Source organism: Phaseolus vulgaris, chromosome 4 (genome assembly GCF_051622355.1).
Source record: "Phaseolus vulgaris cultivar YP4 chromosome 4, ASM5162235v1, whole genome shotgun sequence".
NCBI lineage: Eukaryota > Viridiplantae > Streptophyta > Magnoliopsida > Fabales > Fabaceae > Phaseolus > Phaseolus vulgaris.
Genome location: NC_143501.1, coordinates 48,209,294 through 48,230,706, shown reverse-complemented (window position 1 = coordinate 48,230,706; position 21,413 = coordinate 48,209,294). Strand labels below are relative to the sequence as shown.

Here is a 21,413-nt window from a genome sequence, read left to right as displayed (position 1 = left end):
GTATTTAATTAGTTACCAAGATTTTAGCTACTTTGTGTGCTATGTCTACGGGTCTCTCAAATGCAAGAAAATTAAATCAAGGAGGAACCTAGCATAGGAGTCTTATACGTTTTAACTTCGGAGAATGCATAAGGAGAGCTCCCTTCTTCTACATTAGTGATTGAAAGGGTTTGGAATAAACACAAAGGCCATTTTATGCGCACACTGTCAAACAATAAACTTTTCCTTTTGAATTTTCAAATGTTTGTGACTAAGATTGGAGTTTTAAATAAAAATATTTAAAAGAAATATAAAATAACATGAAATATTTAATTTAAAAAAAAATTGGACTCGATAAAACAATTACTCTTATAAAAATAGTTAAATTCCTTTTTATTTATAATTTTTTAATTAATTTAAAAAATTAATTTCATTGCTCTACCTTTAAAAGGGTTGAATTTAATCTATTTTTGTTTTAAGTTTAATATTATCGTTTCTGCTAAATCAACTTCATGGAATATTTCTCTGTCATGGTTTAAAACTATTATTACGTAATTATAACTACAAACCCTTCACTGTAATAATTTAATATTTTTTATTAACTTTTAAAGTTTAAAAAATACACATAGTGTAATTTATTATTTTTCACTATAAATATTTAATTTTTTTGAATCTAGAGTTCATATACTTTTTTATTAATTCTATACATATTAATACTAATTAAAGATATTAATTTTTACAATTTGATTTTTGTTTAGAATTCAAACATTATACTTTTAAAATTAATTAAAAATATTATCACTACAAGAAAATCATGAAATAGAAACCAATTTTTAGATACCAAAATAATTAGTTGCAATAGTAACTAAATTAGAAACCATTTTAGAAACTAAACAAAATTTTGGTTTCTAAATTAGTTTCTATTATTGTTAAATAGTTTCTAAATTGGAATCTAATTAACAACCAATGTTTTTTCTACCAAATTTAGAAATTAAATTATTAGTAGTTAATATTTTAATTTTTTTGCTAATCTAGTTCATTTTAAAAAAAATAAAATTTGAGTAAAAATTATTTTACCTTAGGATTAAACTCATATACAATGTTTAAATTGTTTAACCTTTAAGTGTTTTTATACCCACTGCCAAATAATTTACACAAAATTATAACAATTTTATAATTTTACATTATAGTTTTTTTAAATCAAAATTATACGCATGGTGATACCAATTATTTAGTTTCTAAATTTGGTAAAAAAGTCTTGGTTGCTAATTAGATACCAATTTAGAAACTATTTAATAAATAATAGAAACTAATTTAAAAACCAATTTTTTTTTTAGTTTTTAAAATAGTCTCTAATTTAATTATTATTGCAACTAATGATTTAATTATTTATCTTTCAAAATAATTATATTCATTGCATTTAAGTTAATTTTGTCATCAATAAGTGTTAGTATTCAATTAAACAACATAGACAAAGAACTCTGAAATATATATTTTTTATTTGAAGTATTTTATCATCAATAAAATATGTTCTAAAATTATTATTTACAGTATTTATTCATTTATAAAATTAGTTATATTTTAATTTTTAAGTTAAATATGAAAGATTTTCTGATGGAAAAAATCATAATATAATAATATTTACTTTTATTTATAATTTGTTTATAGATATAATCGAGTTAAAGTTTCATATTAAAAAAACATAATTATAAGGCTGCTGATATGTGATATATTCACACTGTAAACAGTAAAAATATACCTTTCATATTTCAATAAATTAATATTTTATTTATTTTATTTTATTTTTAATTTAAAATATTATTATATTAATATAAGTATTTATCAAATGTATATTTTTTTTACTGTTGATGGTGCTAAAAAAACTTTTTCCTAATTATAAATGTAATACAATTCAAAGTATTGTTACTACTTTAAATTAGGTTTATATTTTATATTTAATTTTATGTACATAATAGTTTTCTTAAAAATTAACTTATAAATTATGTATTAAGCACTTATTATACAAATTTAATTTTTTTTAATAAAACAAGATTGAATAATACATAAGATAATTGTGATAATTTTTTAGTTTTTTATAAATTTTATTCCATACCTTAAACTGACTATATCTTATAAATCTATTTAATAAAAATAATTTTTATTAATAATATGGTTCTTTATACGTTCCTTCACTTAAGGTGATATATGAATATCACGTTAATACAAAATATTACAACAAGATAAAATTTAACAAATATTTCTTAAAATATATTAAAATTAGTGTGATCGACTTCTATATACTTTACATAAAAACTCATTTTAATGAAACAAATGTTATAGTTTTGAGATAAAAATTCTAATAATAACTACCCTTATTACATTTATAAATTTTTTATTTGGAATTTCAAATTATTTATATTTTAAAATTATTTATTATGTAATGATTTGTTTATATAATATTTATTCATTTATTTAATGTATTTTAAAATCTACACATTACATTATATCAAATAATTCTAAAATGATTATTCAAATTAGTATGTCCAATTTTATAATATCTTTATTGTAATTATTTATGATATTATTATTTTAATTCAAATATAATATATAAAATCAGTTTCATATATATATATATATATATATATATATATATATACACTGTAAAATTTACTTTTATAATAAATATTAAATTTGTTTTCAAAGATCCGCGTGTTAGACTGTTTGAAAGAATAACCTAATAGGTAATCTAAATAGAAACCCAAAGACTTCCTAAATATTTTATTTTTTATTATGTTTAAATTTTTTTTGTTTTTATCAAACTAAATTTATATAAGAAATATATTACATTTTAAAAATAAATATGGGAGTTTTGTTTACATATACCAACGGATCGAAATGCTTTGTAACTTTTACTTGTCTTCTTTTCACATGGAGACAAATTTCTGGTATCTTTCAACTTCATTACACACTAAAACGTAATCTACTCATTATAAAAATAATAATTAATAATTAATACATTTTGATCAAATATCTTAAATTTATTATTTAAAATAGTTAAACTTAATAAATGAGTAATAGCGTGTAAAATAAAAACTAGTTTTGTTTACATTTGAGAGAAAATTCAGGGTAGCTTCTAATTTGATCATTTCAAAATGATTGTTGACTTGAATTGGTTGTGGAAAATATCTAGACTCTTACCCCTTCTTCTCTTCTTTACACATGGAGAGAAATTTCTGGTATCTTTCAACTTCATTACACATTAAAACCTAGATATTACTGGATCTACTAGAATTCTATGACCATTAAATCTCCCATTAAAACGTAAGAGAGACACTTAGCTGTTTCCTATGTATGCACATGAATTGAAACTAAAGATGTTCCGCACTCTCACTCTCTTCTTTCTGTTCTCTGTAACTCCAACACTTGTTCTTCCAACTAAGTCTGATGTCAACTTCAACACTTCGTCTATGCTTCTGGGTACGTATACATCTATGCAACCACATATATCACAACAAATATATGTTTTTCTGTTTCCTTCATTCAACTACCCTATATTATAACCATATTACTCATGCTAATGCTTGCAGCTCAAACCCACTCAAAAACCCTAAACAAAGTCGGTGATGATGTCTTCATGGCGTGTGATGATAGAAAAAGTAAGCACCTTTATATTTTACACAATTTTAACTATGCATATCTTTAGTGTTTATTCTCTTTTAAATCCACAAATTATACACACTTTTTACCTCTATGAAATGGTCAAAGAAAAAGGGTCATGTTTGTGTTAGAAATAGTATAGTTGACGCAAACAACTGAAAAGAGTGCTGATTCATTCACAAAATTTTCTATACATAAAATTGAGGAGTGGGATACTTCTCTAACAAATTACTTTTTTTAAGGTTGCAGACCACTTTTTGAGTTTTTCTAAGTTTAATTATATGTACTATTCAATTCAAATTCACTAAATTTAAATAGAAGTAAATTATATTAATCCCTTTAAGGTATTTAAATAGGTAAACAGGGTGCATAAATACTTAAAAATAACGAGTATTGTGGCTGTAAAATGATGATCTTTTAATCATTTTTTATGTACATGAAGTGTTAATAATAAAAATAAAGACTACTTTAAATTTCAATAATTTTATAGTTTATAAAATAATCTTTAATTATATAGTAACTATTCTTAAAATTAGTTTTTATTTAATAATTTCTTATAGTATTAAATAAAAGTATATTATATTTCACCTTTTTAGAAATATTTAAATGGGTAAACAGTGTATGCAACCAAAGCATGAGTAATTTTTATTTTATCATTTGCTTTAATAACTAATGGCAAAGTAGAAATTAAATTTATTATTTTTATAATAATCGTTTAAAAATTTATTAATATTAATTTTTATTGGTTATTAATATAATTTTTTCACCATAATAATATATAAAAAAAATAACTCTTTATTTCTTTTTAATGTAAACAAACTTTTTAAGGATAATTTTTTTTTTCTATTTAATACCGTCAAAAACTAGTTTTGAATGCAAAACTTGGGATCTTTAGTATTTGAATAGCTATAAAGATAACAGTAGCTGGCAATTTTATTTTATCTAAAAAGGTAAAAATTATTAATATCATCTTCAAAGTTAGATTTCAGGCTGAAAAAAGTTATATCTTATTATAGTTAATCCCCTTTATTGAAAAATCTGTTTGTAAAGAAACTAACATCTACAGAGAAAAGAACGTAAATTTTAGAATAATAAAAAAGTTGTATATTTTGTTCTTTAAATAATAAAATTTAAAATGAAATATAAAAGTATACAACATATTTCATATAAAAAAAATTATGAGACTCAGTAAGAAAAAATTATAATTATTTTTAAAAAAAAATGACTCTTAAAAGTGAATGTTTAAATTTAAGTACAAATATGGGTGTTGATAAAACAATGTAAACAGATTGCAGCAGCAACAACAGCGTGGATAATCATTCTGCTTACGTGGCGCGAAGACTTGAGACAACTAATACTAATTCCAGCGGTAAGTAGTCCTATAATTTAGTTTATTTTGTGAGTTTTAATGTTGTCCTAGCATAATTTTAATATATTAAAAAATTAATATGTTTAAAATATTAAAACTGGTATAAAAATAATATAAAAAATTCAATAGAAATTCTAATTCATATTTATTGTATTATATTAATGTTTTCGTTTAAAATATATTATATTAACTAACGAAAGTACATACATTATTCTGCCGGTGTGTTTGCATTTTTAACTATTTTTAAATTTTGTTGTACTTCTTTATTAAAATTATTTTATTAAATTAATATATATGTTAAATGTATAAATATTATTATAAATTTTACTGTATATTTCTATATATTATTTTGTGATAATACATTCTTTTAAAGAAGAAATTAAAAAAAAATAGTATTTATTCTCTATTTTAAAAGATATTTAAAAAATCTGAAAACACATTGTGTTTCCACTAGTAAATTTTTTATAATATAAGTAAATATTTTATTGTAAGTAAGTATTTAAATTTTAAAAAATAGTTATTTTAAAGAATAAAATTGAATTGTGTATAAATTTTTTTTTCCCATCTCCTTATATACATTAATATTTCAACCATATTGATAAATAGTTCAGTAAAAAAAATTTATTAAATCAAAACTAATTTTATATATCAAAATAATTAATTACTATTCGATTAAATTAAAGATTATTTTATAAATTAAAAATATTATTGATATTTAAAATAGTTTTTATTATTAACCAAAATTTATAAAATAATTTTTAAATTGGTATTTAACATTGTAACTAATGTTCTACTACCTTATATTTTAAATTCGTCTATATTAATATTTAAAAATTAATTTAAAATCTAAATTATATTAATAGTCAAAACTTAGACAATTAATTAGATACAAATTCAAAAATTATTTTAAATATAAATATTTTTTTTTCTAAATTAGTATCTAATTTAATTAATATAGTAACTAATTATTTTTTATCTCTAAATTTAGTTATTTAATATTTTTTTTAATGTTTGTTACTCAAAGTTATCTTTGAACATTTAAACTCTCTCAATTGCTAATTTATAAACTATAAATGAGAATAACAAAATCCTTCATTTGATATTTTTATATTATAATAGCAATTAGAGATTAACTAATTTAATTTGCATAATTTTTTCTTGCTAGTAAATATGTGAAATTTTGCTTTTCTGCTGTTTTAGTTTTTGATAAAATATTTATTTAAGATTACATTTGACACATTATTTTAATCAGTTCTTAATTTTTTTTACTAGCCAAATAGTATTTAACTTATTGGTTAAATAAACAAATTCCTTTTACTTGTTAGAATCACTTAAAATGATGTTTTTAAAATAAAATAAATTGGGTAACTTATTCGAGAAAATCAATGAGTCATGTGAGTTGTTAAATTATTATCTCAAATGTTTTTTGTTGTGGTAGAAAATCACATGAGCTTGTATTAATAATTTTGAACCAAAAACTGCTAAATAGATTGCAGTACCAATCCTTATATACGAGTTTGTTACAACATCGCACCAGAGGCACCACCATCGCCACCTGAACGATCAATTTCATTATCACCAGCACCAGCAACAGCGCCAGAATCAATGTTTTCACTTCCACCCGACTATTCTCAAGATTCAGGTATATTATTCCTTCTTCCAAATTAAATAATTAAAGCTTTCACGACAAAATTAAATTAATAATATCAACTATTTTATATAAAAATATTTTTTTAATATCTAAAATAGTATCTAATTTAGTTATTACAGTTATTAATTATTTTTTATTTTTAAATTCAATTATTATTTAATGATTTTTTATAATATATTAAAATAATTTTAAAAAAAATGTTTTTTTTTTATTTTTTAATGAAATTATAAATTTTTCGTAAATTTAAGTATTTTTATTAGTAATTTTTAGTTAATATAATATGTGATTTTTATTATTGGACGAAAATAAAAGGAAAGAAAAAAAAAGAAAAAAAGAAGAAGAGAAAGATAAAAATTTAATAGATTTAGAAAATTTAATAAAAAATGAATTAAAAATATTTTACTTTATCATATGTTTTAAATTTAATTAATTTTTTTTAAAAGAATTTAAAATATTGTATATGAAAATTTGATCTTTATTAATAAATTTAAAAATTATAAAATTATTGGAAATTAGTTCAATTAATAAAAAATAAATTATTTTAAATTTCGTTTAAATATTTAAAATTATTCTCTTATTCATGTCATTTATTTTCATATTCTTTCTTCTAATCTCAATATTTTTACTATAGACATCGGTAAATGTTTATTTAGACTAAAAGTGAATCTATGTTTATTTTTCGAATTACAATATCTGGATTATTTTAATGTTGATGTTAGGTCATATTTATTTTCTAACTAACTTTAGTTAAATTTTCTTTAATTTACTTTAAATGCATTTTTCAACTAAACTCAAACAAATATCTTTTTTTAATTTATGTTAACTAACATTATTTATTTTCATCTGATGTCAAATGTCAGTCAGTCTCATTTACATCATTACATCTAGTTTTTGAACAACATAGGTAAAGATTATTTTTCGATTAATGTTGGTTAAGTTTTTTTTATTTATTTTATTGTTAAGTATAAGTACAACTATTTTTTTATTAATTATTTTTTTAATAATATTTTTTTATATAACGATATAGGATTGTTGAAATTAGATATCAACCTAATTGAGATATTAAGTTGTATAATAATAAAGTCTAACCTAAAAGTATTTATAAAAAAATTTATTAAATAAAATTAATTTTTAAAATTAAAATAATTAATTATTATATTCATTCTCACTGCTTTTTTTGTTTTTATTGTTGCGCAGATAACCATCAGCACACACGGACAATTATAATTATTATAGGTAATAGATGCATTATCCTTTTATATCTCCTCCTAATTTATTATTTTATGAATTACATTCATGATAAATCTTTAATCCATCCGCGAAAAAAATGCAAATTAAAAAAGTATTTTTTTAATTATTAACTCTACTTTTATTACATATTTAGATGATGATGAATCTATAATAATTTTAGACCTTATTTTTTTGTTCTGGTTGGTAATCTAATAAAATATTAAAACAAATTATGTCTTCTCAGAGATTTATTGAGTGGTGCTTCCACATTTATTCCAAGAAAAAGGACTATCAAATTTCTAAATCAACTCAAGTAGAATTTCTCATCTTTAGACTCTAAAAAGTATTTTAATGATGTAAAATGTATCTTCTTTCATCTAGAACAATTTTAGTTAAAGTTTAAGTTGAAAATATAGATTAATTATATAATAATTATCTTATCACTTCTCAAAAAGTTGGTATATATAGGAATTATGGATGTCAAGTTTGATCATTAAGAAAAAGAAATTAATCTACCAAGAGTTTTAGTAAAAGTATTAGTCAATGTAATGTAAGAGTTAAGACACAAGTTGGTTTGATGTTTCCATTAGAAATCTCATCTCAAACAAAGTGAGAAATCTGAATATCATTTATGGAAGACTAGGTTTTTAGCAATATGAAGGGTTGCTTGACAATAACAAATGACATGCATAAGTTAAGGGCATGAGACATGAAGCAAGATAAAAAATATTTCAGCCATTTCAACTCACAAGGTATGGTTTCTAATGAATAGGTATTGAGTGAAATATCATATGATATTTCTTTGTTTTCCAAGAGATCAATGACTGACGTAACAACACAAATCACCTCATAAGAGATTGTCGTGTTATGGGATAACTAACCCACTCAAAGTTGCACCAACCATATATTTTTAAGTCACTATCTCCACACAAAAGAATTTCTTGTCCAAGATTTCCTTTCAAATATCAAACAACTAGCAATGCAGCACCTCAATGCTCTTGTCTTGGTTGTTGCATAAATTGAGAAAGAGTATGCACACAATATGAAAGTTCAGTTATTGTAAAGCAAAGATAAATAATTCATCCTGCCAATAATCTAAAAACAAATATACAGGTAGATCTTAAATTGATAGATGATTTTATGGTTGTTCAAACAAATGATAAGGTCATTAAAATACACAAGAACTACAAGATGCAAATCTGATTTCTACAACATAAATCATTAAGGGATTGAATAAAGTAATAACTTTTGAGGACAACTTGGTAAACCAACATCTAGGAGCTTATTTCAATATGTAAAGAGATTTTCTAAGTTTGCACACCATTCCAAGTTTTTGAACAACAAAATCAAGTGATAATTTTATGCACACTTCCTCCTAGAAAATGAAAAGTACAAACCACATTCAAAATATGATGATGTTTTCTTTAATCCTTCAATTTTGTTTTGATTTTCTAATGCAAGATGTTTAAAAAATTAATTCCATGATCAAGAAGATAACTCTTCATGCAACTTAATTATGTCCCATTATCACTCATAAATATTTTTATTGTTTGTTGTATTATTTTTTTACACATGCAAAGAAATTTAGTGGTCTTTGTGAGACTTTATCAACAAGTAAATAAATTTAAATAACTCGTGAAAAATCATCAATTAGGAAAAAAAAAACTCCAAATGAAGAAGGAGTTTAATATGGTCCCACAAATTACAATGAACCAATTTAAATGCCATGTTTTTTTTTTTGTGATCACTTAAAGGAAAATTTTCCCTAGCTTGCTTGCTCTAAGACATGCATCACAAGCCTTATTCAAAGATTAAAATTTGTTACTTCCGCTAATACCAAGAATTAACTATGTGATTTTAAATAAAGAATGCCCTGGCATCTATGTTAGAGGTTTGCATGGTTCACTTCATCAACTCTAAAGACCTATGATCCTTGAATTCTATGAAAAAAAATAGAGCCCCTTTCCTCCATTCACTCGCTCCAATCAACATGCTTGAAGTGCAGTCTTACAGAAACACAATTTATTTGTGAAGTGCATAGTACAATTGGATTCATCCATCATTTATGAGATAAATATTCAATTACAATTCAACTTAAGAACATATAGAACATTTATAAGTTTTTTACCGCTATCCAACACCACATCTTCTTCTTTGGTTGCAAAAGTGCTTTATTCATCTGGAAGTCCTAAGAGATAAAGCATGTAGCTCACACATACTCTTAAAAATTTCTTATCATACGATTAGATGTTCCATTGTCAATTATCCACGAAATAGTGCTATATACATTTGTCATCTTCTCACTCAAGTTTGTCTTATGAGTATTTAACATTCACACTATAATACTAGTCATTATTCAATTGTCAATTTAATAAGACATTGTGGTTTGCATCAGAGAAGGGTGTGTTTGTGCGCCCTTCTATGCCAATATATGCAACATTATCACAACATACCATTCCTCCATCTCAGACAATCCTTCCTCTGATTGGATAACTCTTCCATCTACAAATTCTCATTTTCTTCTAGCACATAAAAGTCCTCATTGCACATGCCCTTTCTTCATAATTCTTTCCTAAGGTTGCTCCCAGAGAATTACATTTCCTTTATTATCACTCAAGTTGAGATCATATGTGAGAGAAATCTCTTTCGTTTATCAACGAAATGCTTCATATCCATGTCACTTTTAAATTATCTCCCTTTTAATTTGCATGTTTTAATACCATAATAAATATGAGAAAATTATGTTTCTTAATAAATTTATTGTTTTATTTTATATTCAAGAGTTGTTGCCTTTGATATATAGTAAAAAAATACTATCAAAATTTAAAATCAAATACAAATCAATATGAAACTCATCTTATCCAGATTTTGAATCTTAAAAGATGGTTAATGATAAAAAAAATCTACTATGATATATACAAATTGTTTTAGCTAAAGTTTAGAATGGAAATCTAGATCAAACCCAAAAGAAACATCTATATGTGTACATTTGTAATTAGCCTCAGTATTATTTGAAATAGAAAATTGACTTCCTAAATAAGCCAACAAAGAATTAATAAGTGTATTTTTATTGTTAACTTATCAATGTTAAATTGTAATGAAGTCTTACTAACCATTCTAAAATTTATGTTAGTGTAAGAACAATCTCACAAAAGAACCTGTTGTGCTCGTGATGCATGGACACATAACAAACTCACCCTACTTTAACTTTAGTTTTTAAGAAAATGACAATAAGGTTGGAAAATGAGGTAGTGGTTATATAGGTTCAGACAACAATACCATGCATCTTATAAACTATCCTAAAATTCAAGTTATTGTGTGTAAGACATAATGATTGAGTCAAACATTTTCACCATTTAACTTATGTCGTTGAGATTTATAAGGCATTTTATCACGAATAAGCATAACGTAAACTTTGATAGAAAAGATCAACATGCTATAAAAGAATATTTATGATTTTCTAATATTCTATATTTCTTAACAGGTGTTGTAAGTGTGGTAATTGGAGGGTTTTTCTTCATAATTTATTGTTTTAGACGTAAGTCTTCAAGTAGACTGGTCAAATCTTGTTTTACCACAAACAATGATTCAAATATTGAAGCATTTTTAAGAAATCATGGAGCTATAACACAGAAAAGATACAAATTTTCAGAAGTGAAAAAAATGACTAATTCATTCAAAGTCAAACTTGGTCAAGGTGGTTTTGGTGCAGTATATGAAGGAAAACTACCAACAGGTAGCCCTGTGGCTGTAAAATTACTGAATGAATCCAAAGGAAATGGTGAAGATTTTATCAATGAGGTTCTCAGCATAAGTAGAACATTTCATGTTAATATTGTCACACTTCTTGGATTTTGTTTGGAAGGTCGCAAAAAGGCTCTCATCTACGAGTTTATGGCTAATGGTTCTTTGGATAAGTTTATCTACAAAAAAGGACTAGTATCAATTGTATCTTTGAGTTGGGATAATTTATATCAAATTTCAATAGGAATAGCTCGAGGGTTGGAATACTTGCATAGGGGCTGCAATACTAAAATTTTACATTTTGACATCAAGCCGCATAATATTCTTTTAGATGAGAATTTTTGTCCTAAAATATCAGATTTTGGACTAGCAAAGTTGTGTGTCATGAATGAAAGTATTATTTCCATGTCAGATGCTAGAGGAACAATGGGATATCTTGCTCCAGAAATGTGGAGTAGAAATTTTGGAAGAGTTTCTCAAAAGTCTGATGTGTATAGTTATGGAATGATGCTACTAGAAATGGTAGGAGGAAGAAAGAACATAAATGTTGAAGTTAGTCGTACAAGTGAGATATACTTTCCACATTTGGCATACAAAAGACTAGAGTTGGATAATGATGTCAGATCGAATGAAGTGATAAATACAGAAGAAAATGCTATTTCAAAGAGGATGACTATAGTAGGATTATGGTGCATCCAAACACTTCCTAATGATAGACCTACAATGACTAGAGTGATCGACATGTTGGAAGGTAACATGAATTTCTTAGAAACGCCTCCAAAACCTTTGTTTTCTTCTCCTACTAGATCAGAAACACAATCTTCCTCCTAAATTAATATCATTGTATTTTGATATAATCTTTCTATTTATATTGTAAAGATGATGATTCAATATATTTGTTTAGTGTTTTTTATTTTGAAAAGCAAATGGATCCATATGTGTGTTAAACTACCACTACACTAATTGCTAAAGCTTGACCTGTGTTAAACTACCACTACACTACACTAATTTTGACTTCTAAATTAGTTTATATTATTGTTATATGGTTTCTAATTTGGTATCTAATTAACAACCAAAGTTTTTGCTACTAATTATTTAGATTCTAAATTTCGTAACAAAATCTTAGTTGTTAATTAGACATTAATTTAGAAACCATTTAAAAATAGTATAAACTAATTTATAAACCAAAATTGTTTTAGTCTCCAAAATGATCTCTAATTTAGTCACTATAGCAACTAATTATTTTTTGTCTCTAAAAATTAGTTTCTATTTAATGATTTTCTTGCAGTGTAATGAATTGTATTTGTCCTCTATATTATTTAGTTATTTCTCTTCAAGTAGTTTTCTTCTTGAATTTTCATTTGCCATTGAAATTGGAGTCTGAAATAATAATATTTAAAAAATTATAAATAATATGAAATATTTAATTTAGAAAAAAAAATGGACTCGATAAAAAAAATTAATAACTCTTATAAAAATAGTTATATTAATTTTTTTAATTTTTAATTTATTTGAAAAATTAATTTCATTGCTCTACTTTTAAAAGGGTTGAATTTAATATTTTTTTTAAAGTTTAATATTATTATTTATGCTAAATTAAGTTTTACTACAAGAAAATTATTATATAATAACTAAATTTAAAAATAAAAATAATTAATCATGTCTAAATTAGACTAATTTAGACACTTAAAAATTATTGGTATTTATTGTAATAAATTACTCATTATATATGAATTCATGGAATATCTCTCTCACGGTTTAAAACTGATACTATTCTTTTTATAAAAAATTATTAAAACGGTTACTACTTAATTATAACTACAGTCATTGTAATAATTTAATATTTTTTATTTATTAACTTTTAATGTTTCTAAAATAATCGTAGTATAATTTATTATTTTTACTATAAATATTTAAATTTTTTGAAACTAGAATTTGTATAATTTTTTTTATTAATTATACATATTAATACTAATTATTAAAAGGTCAAAACAAATCATCATATTAAGCTACTATATTAATAAATATACTATTTATTATCTTCATTTAAATATAATTTATTTTGTCAATATTAATTTTGTAACACCCAGAAAATAACATCTAAATATTTCAATACAAGTTCTACGTATTTCTATACAAATTTGGAGTTTTTCAAAACATTCCTAATACATGATTAGGATTTATAGAAATACAAATATTTACATATTCATAGCTCAAAATAAAGCTCCGAAACCTCTAAGGCTTTTCGGCACCTGTATGGTCATCTGCTCGTGTACATAGTACAGTCATCGCAGTTTTTAAACACAACACAAAAAGCAAGGGTAAGCTAGTGAAAATAAAATTTTATAATATACGAAATTAAATTAAAAGAGAAAATAAAATTACATGGCCAATTTCTCAATTATTCAATCTTCTTCAAATTCCAACATAAATCAATCACATAGATCTCACATGGATCTACACATCCAGAATATCCAACAAACAACGTCTTCCGGAAGACCCGTATTAAGTAAGTCCTACCAGAGACTAACACCTGATCCAAAGATTACCAGCGAATCCAACAGAAAGGATCAGGGTAAGTTCAATACAACCCAAGCCGTGCATCTCATATGTCACGGTGTGCATGAACTCCCCCATCAGCTTCTCACCACCTGATATCTTAGTCTATGTGACTTAGATCATCAGTGAAGCTCGGAGATCTCTGTTACCACATAGGCATCAATACTTAATACATAGCAAACATCAGTCCATACATTATCCCAAATGTATGAATTCAATTCCATACCATCCCGTCATACAATATCATTCCAAACACGATCCACAATATTCAAAAGTCTATTTGACATGAAAAAAAATAACACTTTAATACTAAATCATCAAAATATAATATTTTTACAAATTTAAATAATATACAAACAAACAACCCAATATATAAACACACAACATTCCTGCAAGAGAAAATTGAATATTGGGACCACGTCCCTTCCGCATTCAGATCTTCTATCCTAGGGTGCTATTAAAAATTAAATTTAGCTTCCCTTACCTCAATTGCTTGCTTTCAAGCAACTTTTAGAATTTTATTCCCCACCGTTTGGATAAGCTTCAAGATTTACGGGCCTAATGCAAATTATCCAAACAGAACAAAAATTCAGTATATAATAGAATAAGTTGAGAGGATTAAATTTCTCAACTGACCCCACCAAGATTGATGACTAAATCCTAAAGAAAAACAGAGAACAAAGGATATTTAGAGTAAAAATGAACTTACTCTGTTTGAAAATCTGATCAGGTAGAAATGTTCCTTAACTCCTCTGCTACAGCGTGGTATGATCAGATTCTAAAATAGATGAAGATTGGGAGAGAAATTAAGAGAGAGGGAGAGAAGAGAATTGGAGAGAGAGAGAGAAAAAAAAAAGGAAAGAAAAATGAAAGGCACTGTTCGGGGGGGGGGGGGGGGGGGGGGGGGGGGTCGTGGCTCTGCTTCTTATCTTTTTACGTTGTTACATTATCTCCAACTACAAAAATTTTCGTCCTCGAAAATGAACTTACCAAGAAAGAGATTAGGGTATGATGCTTGTATATTCTCTTCAGTTTCCCAAGTGGAGTCTCCAGATATGAGATCCCAGAAAACTTTCACCATTGAAATACTTCTTCCACGAAGTTGCTTCACTTGTGAATCTAGAATTTTGATTGGCTTCACTTCAAATGAAAAATTTTCTTTCACCTGGATTGAATTAGACTGTAGAATGTGATTGGGATCAAATACGTACTTTCTTAGCTGAGATACATGAAAAATATTTTGAATGTTAACTAAAGAAGGAGGTAAAGCAATTTCATAAGCCACGGGGCCTATTCTCCGGAGAATTTGATAAGGTCCTATGAACTTAGGAGTCAATTTCTTGGATTTGAGTGCTCTTCCTACACCAATGAACGGTGTAACTCTCAAAAAGACATGCTCACCCGCAGGAAATTCTAAAGGTCTTCTTCTTTGATCTGCATAAGATTTTTGCCTACTGAGAGATGTTTTCAATCTTTCCTGAATCATTTTGACTTTCTCGTTGGTTTGTTGTATTAATTCTGGTCCAATTAACACACTCTCACCATCCTGAAACCAGCACAGAGGTGTCCTACACTTTCTTCAGTACAATGCCTCGAAAGGAGCCATTCCTATGCTAGCTTGGTAATTGTTATTGTAAGTGAACTCTACCAAAGGTAGAATTTCATCCCAACTGCCCAAATGATCTAACACACAAGTCCTAAGCAAATCCTCTAAGAACTGGATAGTTCTCTCTGATTGTCCATCAGTCTGAGGATGATATGCTAAACTAAGTCTGAGTTTAGTCCCCAAAGCTTCTTGAAGCGTTTGCTAGAATCTGGAGGTGAATCTGGGATCTCTATCTGAAACTATGCTGGAGGGTACACCATGCAATCTGACTATTTCATCTATGTAAATCTGGGCCAACTTCCGCATAGAGATTCTTAAGTCTATAGGTAGGAAGTGTGCCGTCTTTGTCAACCTGTCCACTATGACCCAAACAGAGTCATGCTTCCTCAAAGTACGTGGTAACTGGGTAACAAAATCCATTGAGATACTGTCCCACTTCCACACTGGAATGTCTAACTGAGTTAACATGCCTCCAGGTCGTTGATGTTCAATCTTTGATTTCTGACAAGTCAAGCAAGCAGCTACAAACTTAGCTACATCATTCTTCAGGCCATGCCACCAATAAGACTTCTTGAGATCTTGATACATCTTGGTCATTCCTGGATGTAAACTGAGTTTGCTTTTATGACCTTCAGATAACACTGTTTGCTTTAGTTCATTATCCTCTGGTATGCATATTCTATTTTTGAATCTCAAAATACCATCCACTCCTAAAGAGAAGTCTTTAGCTTTGTCAGTATTTAATAAGCCCATGAAGTTCTTCAATTTTGAATCTTCCAACTGCTTCTCCTTCACCTTCTCCAGAAATTCATTAGTTATAACAAGGGTATTACAACTAATGCAATTTGAAGACATGGAAACCTCCAAATTCATACCCCTGAAATCTTCAATCAATGCTAACTCTCTAATCATAAGCGAAGACATTTGTATCTTTTTACGACTCAACGCATCTGCAACAACATTTGCCTTCCCAGGATGATATATTAGCTGGAAATCATAGTCTTTTAAAAATTCAATTCATCTCCTCTGCCTCATATTTAACTCCTTTTGATCAAACAAATACTTCAAACTTTTATGATCACTGAACACATTAAAACTAACTCCGTAAAGAAAATGTCTCCATATTTTTAAAGCAAACACAATTGCTGCCAATTCTAGATCATGAGTTGGATAATTTCTTTCATGCACCTTTAAGTGACGAGAAGCGTAGGCAACAACTTTCTTATTTTGCATCAGAACACAACCCAATCCCTGATAGGAAGCATAACATAAAACTTCAAAAGACTGATTGGTATCAGGGATTGTCAATACAGGAGCATTTGTCAACCTTCTTTTCAACTCTTCAAAGCTTTTCTCACATTGTTCAGTCCATGCAAAAGGATGATCCTTTCTAGTCAATTGGGTCAAAGGGGCCACTATTTTAGAAAAACCTTTTATAAATATCCTGTAATATCCTGCTAACCCGACAAAGCTTTTAATTTCAGTAACTATTTTAGGACGTTCCCACTGAAGTACAACCTCCACTTTAGAAGGATCTACTGATATTCCCTGTGCAGAGATGACATGTCCTAAAAATTGTATTTTTGACATCCAGAAGTCACATTTTGAAAGTTTAGTATATAACTGTTTTTCTCTCAAAATGTTCAGGACGATTCTAAGATGTTCTGCATGTTCTTCCCTTGTACGAGAATAGATCAAGATATCATCTATGAACACTACCACAAACTTATCAAGAAAAGGTCTGAATATCCGATTCATATAATCCATGAAAATAGCTGGAGCATTAGTCACCCCAAATGGCATAACCAGAAATTCATAGTGACCATACCTTGATCTAAAAACAGTCTTTTGAACATCTTCCGCCTTCACTAAAATTTGGTGATAACCTGAGCGCAGATCTATCTTAGAAAAGACAACTGCCCCATGCAACTGATCCATCAAGTCATCAATTCTAGGAAGAGGATATTTATTCTTTATTGTTAACTTGTTTAATTGTTTGTAATCTATGCATAGACGTGACGAACCATCTTTCTTCTTCACTAATAGCACTGATGGAGAAACACTAGGTCGAATGAATTGCTTCTCCAATAAGTCTTCTAGTTGTTTCTTCAATTCACCTAACTCCGCTGGTGCCATCCGATATGGAGAAATTGACACGGGGCCTGCTCCGGGAATCAAGTCTATTGCAAACTCTATCTCTCTTTTAGGTGGAAGTCTAGGAATATCATCAGGAAATACATCCATAAACTCCTGAACTACAAACATATCTTTTTGTACTTTATCAGTAACTATAGAACAAGCCAAAAGCATAAAACATTTTGCACCTTCTCGTATCTCTCTCTCAAACTGATGAGCTGAGATAACCTGCATTCCTTCTAATTTAGGAAAAATTAACTTCTTCCGACCACAATCTATAAGGATATGATTAGCAGACAACCAATCCATTCCCAATATAACCTCCAAATCTTTTAGAGGTATACAAATCATGTTGATCTTGTATCTATGCCCATTTATAATTACTGGACACTCAGCACTCATGGAAGAAGTTACTATAATACCTTCTGTTGGTGTAGATACCACCAACTCAAAATCTAATTCTCGGACTGGCAACTTAAGTTTCTTAGCACAATCAAAAGATATAAAAGAATGGGTTGCCCCAGAATCAAACAATACAGATACCAGTGTTCCAAGGATAGAACAAATACCTCTAACAAGGCTATCAGACTGTGAAGCTTCAGCTCCACTAATAGCAAAAACTCTGCCAACAGCTTTGGGTTTTTGATTACTATTTTGTTGTACTTGCTGCACTCCGCCAGAATTTGGAGCTCCCAATTGGACACGACAGTCTTTTGTTGCATGACCATACCTGTGACATCTATCACATGTCACATTTGATACTGGATGAGGGCAAAATCTAACAACATGTGGCCCACCGCATCGAAAACATATGAAACTAGGTGGTGATTGAGAACTGGGTCTTCCACTGCTATAAGATTGAGGTTTGAAATAAGGTTTCTTTCTATCTTCATATTTAGGCATGCTTTTAGAAGGTCCTCCCACTAGAGGCTTAGCAAGTCTGCTACTACTTTTCAAACTCTCCACTACTTTTGCTTTCTCCACTAGGGCAGGGAAATCTTTAATGGACATAGGAATCACCACTTCTTTAAGTTCTTGCTTCAATCCAAACTCAAATTTTCTACATCTCCAAGCCTCAGTCATGGTCTGGGTGTAGAATCTAGCTAGGTGTTTGAACCTAGTAGCATATTTTGTGACTGAAAGATTTCCTTGTTCCAGCTGCATGAATTCAATTTCTTTCGCATACCTGACACGATCAGGAAAATACTCCTCTAGGAATCTTACTTTGAAGTTCTCCCAAGTACCATCTTCACCTTTGTCTTCCATCATTTGCTTCATGCCTATCCACCAAAACTCAGCTTCTTCAATAAGCATATAGATGGCATAAGATAACTTTCTCTCTTCAGGGCATTGAGTAGCTTCAAAGATTCTTTTTATGTCTCTCACCCACGGGTCTGCTCCATCTGGATTTACCTTCCCATTAAACTTGGGTGGATTGTGTCTCAGAAAATCCTCCAGACTAAAGGTATGGGGTTGTTGATGAAGCTGAGACGCTTCAGCTACTAATCTAGTTGTTTCTAATTGATGAAGGGCAGCCTGATGCTGTTGTGCCATAATAGCACACTGTTGTTGCAAGGCTGTTGCCATCATCTCTATTGCCCGAGCTAAGTTGGGTATCTACTGGTGGAGGAGGAGTAGGTGGTCTACGTGCCATCTACTAAGCACGTAAAGAATTGGGTTAGAAATTACTAAAAATTTCCAACTACATCTTTAAGACAAATTAACTTAAAAGAAATCATCACACAAAATAGATACAAAACCAATCAAGACTTATCTCTAAAATGTACTCTAGCTACTTAGAATTAAGATAGAAAATAATCTTGATCTAGTCATGAGTGTGCACCATCACCACTCTATCAAGATTCTTTTCATTCTTAATGCTTTCATCTTTATTCATAACAATTAACTTGACTCGAACACAAACAAGATTTCAAGAAAAACAACTTTGTCAAACATCTTATTAGAAACTTTTAACTAAGTCTTGAGGCTAGACGTAAACAAAAATCTACACGCAGGAGAAACAAAATAAACCCACTACCCTCAGGTTATTCTAAGGATGAACCGCTTTGATACCATTAAATGTAACACCCCAGAAAATAACATCTAAATATTTCAATACAAGTTCTACGTATTTCTATACAAACTTGGAGTTTTTCAAAACATTCCTAATACATGATTAGGATTTATAGAAATACAAATATTTACATATTCATAGCTCAAAATAAAGCTCCGAAACCTCTAAGGCTTTCCGGCACCTGTATGGTCATCTGCTCGTGTACATAGTACAGTGATCGCAGTTTTTAAACACAACACAAAAAGCAAGGGTAAGCTAGTGAAAATAAAATTTTATTATATACGAAATTAAATTAAAAGAGAAAATAAAATTACATGGCCAATTTCTCAATTATTCAATCTTCTTCAAATTCCAACATAAATCAATCACATAGATCTCACATGGATCTACACATCCAGAATATCCAACAAACAACGTCTTCCGGAAGACCCGTATTAAGTAAGTCCTACCAGAGACTAACACCTGATCCAAAGATTACCAGCGAATCCAACAGAAAGGATCAGGGTAAGTTCAATACAACCCAAGCCGTGCATCTCATATGTCACGGTGTGCATGAACTCCCCCATCAGCTTCTCACCACCTGATATCTTAGTCTATGTGACTTAGATCATTAGTGAAGCTCGGAGATCTCTGTTACCACATAGGCATCAATACTTAATACATAGCAAACATCAGTCCATACATTATCCCAAATGTATGAATTCAATTCCATACCATCCCGTCATACAATATCATTCCAAACACGATCCACAATATTCAAAAGTCTATTTGACATGAAAAAAAATAACACTTTAATACTAAATCATCAAAATATAATATTTTTACAAATTTAAATAATATACAAACAAACAACCCAATATATAAACACACAACATTCCTGCAAGAGAAAATTGAATATTGGGACCACGTCCCTTCCGCATTCAGATCTTCTATCCTAGGGTGCTATTAAAAATTAAATTTAGCTTCCCTTACCTCAATTGCTTGCTTTCAAGTAACTTTTAGAATTTTATTCCCCACCGTTTGGATAAGCTTCAAGATTTACGGGCCTAATGCAAATTATCCAAACAGAACAAAAATTCAGTATATAATAGAATAAGTTGAGAGGATTAAACTTCTCAACTGACCCCACCAAGATTGATGACTAAATCCTAAAGAAAAACAGAGAACAAAGGATATTTAGAGTAAAAATGAACTTACTCTGTTTGAAAATCTGATCAGGTAGAAATGTTCCTTAACTCCTCTGCTACAGCGTGGTATGATCAGATTCTAAAATAGATGAAGATTGAGAGAAAAATTAAGAGAGAAGGAGAGAAGAGAATTGGAGAGAGAGAGAAAAAAAAAAGGAAAGAAAAATGAAAGGCGGGGGGGGGGGGGGGGGGGGGGTTCGTGGCTCTGGTTCTTATCTTTT

General features: G+C 28.0%; 1 protein-coding gene across 1 annotated transcript; it reads left to right on the top strand.

Moving 5' to 3' along the window:
• The first annotated feature begins 11,375 nt into the window (after positions 1-11,375).
• Positions 11,376-12,461, top strand: LOC137837993 (LEAF RUST 10 DISEASE-RESISTANCE LOCUS RECEPTOR-LIKE PROTEIN KINASE-like 2.5). Its single transcript, XM_068647190.2, has one exon. The coding sequence runs from the start codon at positions 11,550-11,552 to the stop codon at positions 12,459-12,461; it is 912 nt and encodes a 303-aa protein (XP_068503291.1). The 5' UTR covers positions 11,376-11,549.
• Positions 12,462-21,413: the final 8,952 nt, after the last annotated feature.

Coding starts and splice junctions, on each gene's coding strand:
- LOC137837993 (XM_068647190.2), top strand. CDS start 11,550: ATGACTAATTCATTCAAAGTCAAACTTGGTCAAGGTGGTTTTGGTGCA.